We start from the raw sequence: 4,159 nt of genomic DNA, 5'->3' as shown, positions 1-4,159 counted from the left end.
GAAGTTTATGTGTGTGAACAGAAAAAGAGGGGACACAGTGGTTGGGTTGGGTGTGGTGGGGATCAAGAGGACAACAAGGAATGTGTTGAGAGTCACGGAAAGGCGTCCAGGAAGGGAACAACAGGAGTGTGGCGGTTCAGTGCCTGGGGAGTCAAGTCAGGCTGCCCTGGGCTAGACATGAGCTCTGTGGCCCTGGGTGAGTTGTATAACATCTGCAACCCTCAGTTTCCTCTGTGTCCCTCTGTAAAATGGGAAAGCTATAATGGGCCCTACCTCACAGGGCTTTTTGTATGAAATTAGATACATTATAAGTATATAGTGTAATCTGAAGCACAGAGTGGTTTTTTAAAAATATTTTTTATGTAGAGATGGGGGTCTCACTGTGTTGCTCAGGTTGGTCTCGAACTGCTGGCCCCAAGTGATCATCCCACCTCAGTCTCTCAAAGTGTTGGGATAAAAGGTGTGAGCCACTGCTCCCAGCCCAGAGTAAACATTTTATAAATGGTAGCTATTATTCTGTGGATGGAGGGAGCAACAGGAAGGTTGGTACATGTAGGGAGAGAGTAACAGGAAAGGAGTAGGTCTTTTTTACACCATCCTCTCCCCTGTTCTGGGCTGTATGGCAGCCCTCCCACCCCACAACACACACACTTTGCATGTAGGTACCAAGCACTTGTCTTTTTGGAGGCTTACGCCTGGTGGTGTAGCGGGAAGGGCACAGGCTCTGCAATGAGGCCTGGATTTCAATTCTACTTGTTTTTTATGAGCTTTGAAAACCTCATCCTTGTTCCTGAGGTCCTGTTTACCAAAGGTGATCTGACCTCATCCACCTGCTTACACAGAGCTACAAGAAGAAATTCTGGGTTAGGAATGCTCCTAACAATGGTGGAAGCTTACTGGGTGTTTAATCTTCACCTGTGTAAACAGTATCAAATGATTCAAAAGAAAATGAGAGTCCTTGCTGGAGAAGGGACAGGCTCGGGTGTGTCGCTTCCCGACTTGAGGAGTGGGACAGCAGCGAAACAGAGGAGGGGAAGGCTGTTGTTTCCCAGTCAGCCCTCACTCACAGAGGCTCAGGTGGATAGAAAGCAGGTCTGACCACACACACATAGCCATTATGTGAACCTGAGCATGGATGTAGTTAAGCTGGGCAGCTGGGCTCTGGTGCTGGTGACTTAGGGCCCTGAGGGATCTTCCTCCCACTCTGAAGGCAGAAAGAAGGCATCTGAGGAAGATTTGCTGACTGCTGGCATCTTGGAGGCTCTGCCTGGGACAGGAGTTATAGGCAGGGGGGCCACAGTGGCTCGAGCTCGGTTGGTCTGCAACTGCCCAGTCTGCAAAGAGAGCAACCAGAGTCTTCTCTGAAGATCAGAGTTTCTGAGCACCTATCCCATTCTCTGTTGGGCTTCCTGTCCTAACTCTTTCGTAAGTCCCATCCCTGGAGTGACAGCCTCAAGGCCCAGGACAGTGATCTGGAGTCCCTTGAGCCCAGCCTCCACAGTGCCTATCTCCTTGCCCAGTGTCCTACCTCTGGCAGCTTGCCCAGCAGCTAACTTGTGGTAGCCCCTGCTCCTACCTCTAGTTTGAAAATGAAATCCTGTAATTTTAGCTAAGACAAAATGACTTTTTTTTTTTTTTTTTTTTAAGACAGGAACTTGCTCTGTTACCCAAGCTGGAGTGCAGTGGCACAATCTTGGCTCACTGCAGCCACAACCTCCTGGGCTCAAGCAATCCCCCGACCTTAGCCTCCCAGGTAGCTGGGACTACAGTGAGCACCACCACTCCCAGCTAATTTTTTGTATTTTTGTAGAGGCGAGGTTTTGCCATGTTGCCCAGGCTGGTCTCAAACTCCTGAGCTCAAGCGATCCACCTGCCTCGGCCTTCCAAAGTGCTGGAGTTATAGGCATGAGCCACCATGCCTGGCCCAAAATGAGAATTTTTCTAAAGGCTGTGTTACTAAGAAACTGAGAAAAAGTTAATAAGGGCAGAAGGAAGCCCAAATATTATATAGAACATGGGTCTCATAAAAATATTTCTCCATCCTCAATCATTCTTCCCTCTTCAACCCCAACTGTCTTCAATCCCAGTCATGGGAGTCCTCTCGAGTTACTAACCTTGGTCAGCCTCCTTTCCTCATCTATAAATGAGCAAACACGTACCTTGCAGGGATGCTGTGAGGATTAAATGAGAAAAATATATGAGCAAGCACTTATCATAAAACCTGGCAAATAACTGGTGCTCTATAAATATTAATTTCCCATGCCTTGGGCATTTCTTTTCCCACCTTTCCTTCAGCCTTTTCTTTCAGGAGGACTGTGGTCGTAGTTCCTGTGTAGCCAGTTTGCTTAATGGGACAATAGTCTGGTAAATGACTAATGAGTTATCATAAACACTACAATTAAAACACCTAAACATTATCATATGTAAATGCCCTAGCAAACAGGCCTCCCTACCCAGTAAGAGTTCTAATTTTCCCTTCCACCAGGGGTGGGATCCAGGAAGAGGGCTACTCCCTTGGATGGGGGTGGTGTTGGGATGGGGGAGGAGGGCTTTCTAGGACTCTGGGCATGAAGGGGAGGGAGGGGAAATAAGGAAGAGGAGGGAAGGAGAGGAGTGGTACCTTTCTCCGGGCTCGGCTCTCCCAGTGTGGGTGGAGCCGCCCCTGAGGCTTGGCATAGATGTTGCTCAGGTGTGAGTACAGGTGGCTCTGAACCTGCAAGGGGTTGTAGGTGGGCTCCAGCTCCAGGCTATCCAGCATGCTCTGAGGAAAAGAAAAGAGGGGCCTTACCCAGGGAACTTGAGGTCACAGAACACAAGATGTCAGGCAGTGATCCAGAAGTGTGAGGGGCTGGAGGAAGTGTGAAACCCCAGGGCTGCCATGAAGGCTGTGAAATAGATGCTGTCCCACTGGGTGTTCTGGCCTGAGGTCCAGTGCTTGTGATGTAAGGGCCAGGCATGGGTAGGAGAAGTAGGAAAAACCCTAAGTGGTTAGGAACACTGAACACTCTGGCCCCAAGACGCATGTCCAGGGGTTCTGAGGGGGCCGGCGCACATGAATGCTACAAGGGATCCCCTGTGAGCACGGAGGGAGAGTGTGTCAGCGGGCTACACAGCAGGGCGGGGTGCTCACAGCCTGCAAGGCGAGTACATGGAGTTCTCAGCCTGGAGGTGAGCTGAGCTGAATGGAAAGGGAGGAGGGGATACAGGAGTACAACATTCCTGTGCAGTCAGGTTTTCCGGCCACAACATCCTGTGCCAGGAACCACTGGCCCCAAAGTGAGACGCTGAGCGGGCCATGGCCATTTGTGCCCACCTCTCTCTGTGTCTCTGTGGCCGCCAAGCCAAGAGTACAATCCCAGGCCTTGTCCTTGCTGCGTTTAAGCCAGCGAGCCAGCAGCAATGTGGTTCCAGTTCTCCCTACCCAGAGCCATCCCTCCCACCCTTAGCCTGGGGAGACTAGCAGAGCAAATGTAGAGAATCCAGATCCCAGGAGGAGGAGGAGGAGGAGTAGGAAAAAATGGCCTTTGCATCTACATCCATCTCGTCTCATTTTGAAGCCCTTCCTATTTTGGGCACCTACATTGGCTGCCTTTTCCTCCTTTTCTCAACAAACATAAATGAGCGCAACACAGGTATACACATATGCACACATGCAATGCAGAAAGTTAGACCCCTAAGAATACACCAGCACAGATATGCACAGGCACATCTATACCCACTGCCACCAATTTGGAGACCCAAGCGCTGACACATTCAAAAAATAAACACACAAAGACACGAAAACCCATACAAAGAATGATTTTTTGGGTCTCCTTTTACACCCTTCTCCTTTCTTTTTTCTTCTGTCTTCCGCTGTTGTCTTCTCCTTTCCTTTCCCTCCCAATGTTCTGCTCTCCCTTGTCTAACATCACAATCTCCTCTCTGGGGAGGAGGTGGGGGCAGGAGAACCAGTCTGTGCAAAGACAAAACCGACAAAACAAGTGTCCAGTGCATCCCCAGGAGCTGGAGCTGCCGGTGCTGTGGCTTCCTCCCCTGCTTCCCTGTGCCCTGGCCTGCCATCAGGCTTCTACTCTGTGATGCTCCCTTTTCTCCTTCACAGCCACCTATTCCTCAGATTTCAGGTCCGTGTGCATGTCGTGAGTCCTCTAGGATGACTCTA

General features: G+C 50.1%; 1 protein-coding gene across 5 annotated transcripts in view; it reads right to left on the bottom strand.

The window, feature by feature from the left end:
• Positions 1–888: 888 nt before the first annotated feature.
• The window catches only part of M1AP (meiosis 1 associated protein), a 97,710-nt gene continuing 94,439 nt past the window's right edge, over positions 889–4,159 (bottom strand). For 2 of the 5 annotated variants that reach the window (XM_077959274.1, XM_077959275.1), the window contains exons 9-11: positions 2,621–2,761; positions 2,115–2,171; positions 889–1,334 (exon numbers count right to left, since the gene is read on the bottom strand). In XM_077959274.1, the coding sequence (XP_077815400.1) occupies positions 1,176–1,334; positions 2,115–2,171; positions 2,621–2,761 (357 nt within the window). In that variant the 3' untranslated portion in view covers positions 889–1,175. Of the gene's footprint in view, positions 1,335–2,114; positions 2,172–2,620; positions 2,762–3,790; positions 3,953–4,159 lie in introns of all 5 variants that reach the window. The other 3 variants (XR_013402691.1, XM_077959276.1, XM_077959277.1) reach the window with 3 other exon arrangements.

The sequence above is a fragment of the Macaca mulatta genome, chromosome 13 (assembly GCF_049350105.2).
Source record: "Macaca mulatta isolate MMU2019108-1 chromosome 13, T2T-MMU8v2.0, whole genome shotgun sequence".
Classification (NCBI taxonomy): Eukaryota; Metazoa; Chordata; class Mammalia; order Primates; family Cercopithecidae; genus Macaca; species Macaca mulatta.
Note: the sequence above shows the minus strand (reverse complement) of the source record. Positions and strands in the feature narration are given on the sequence as shown.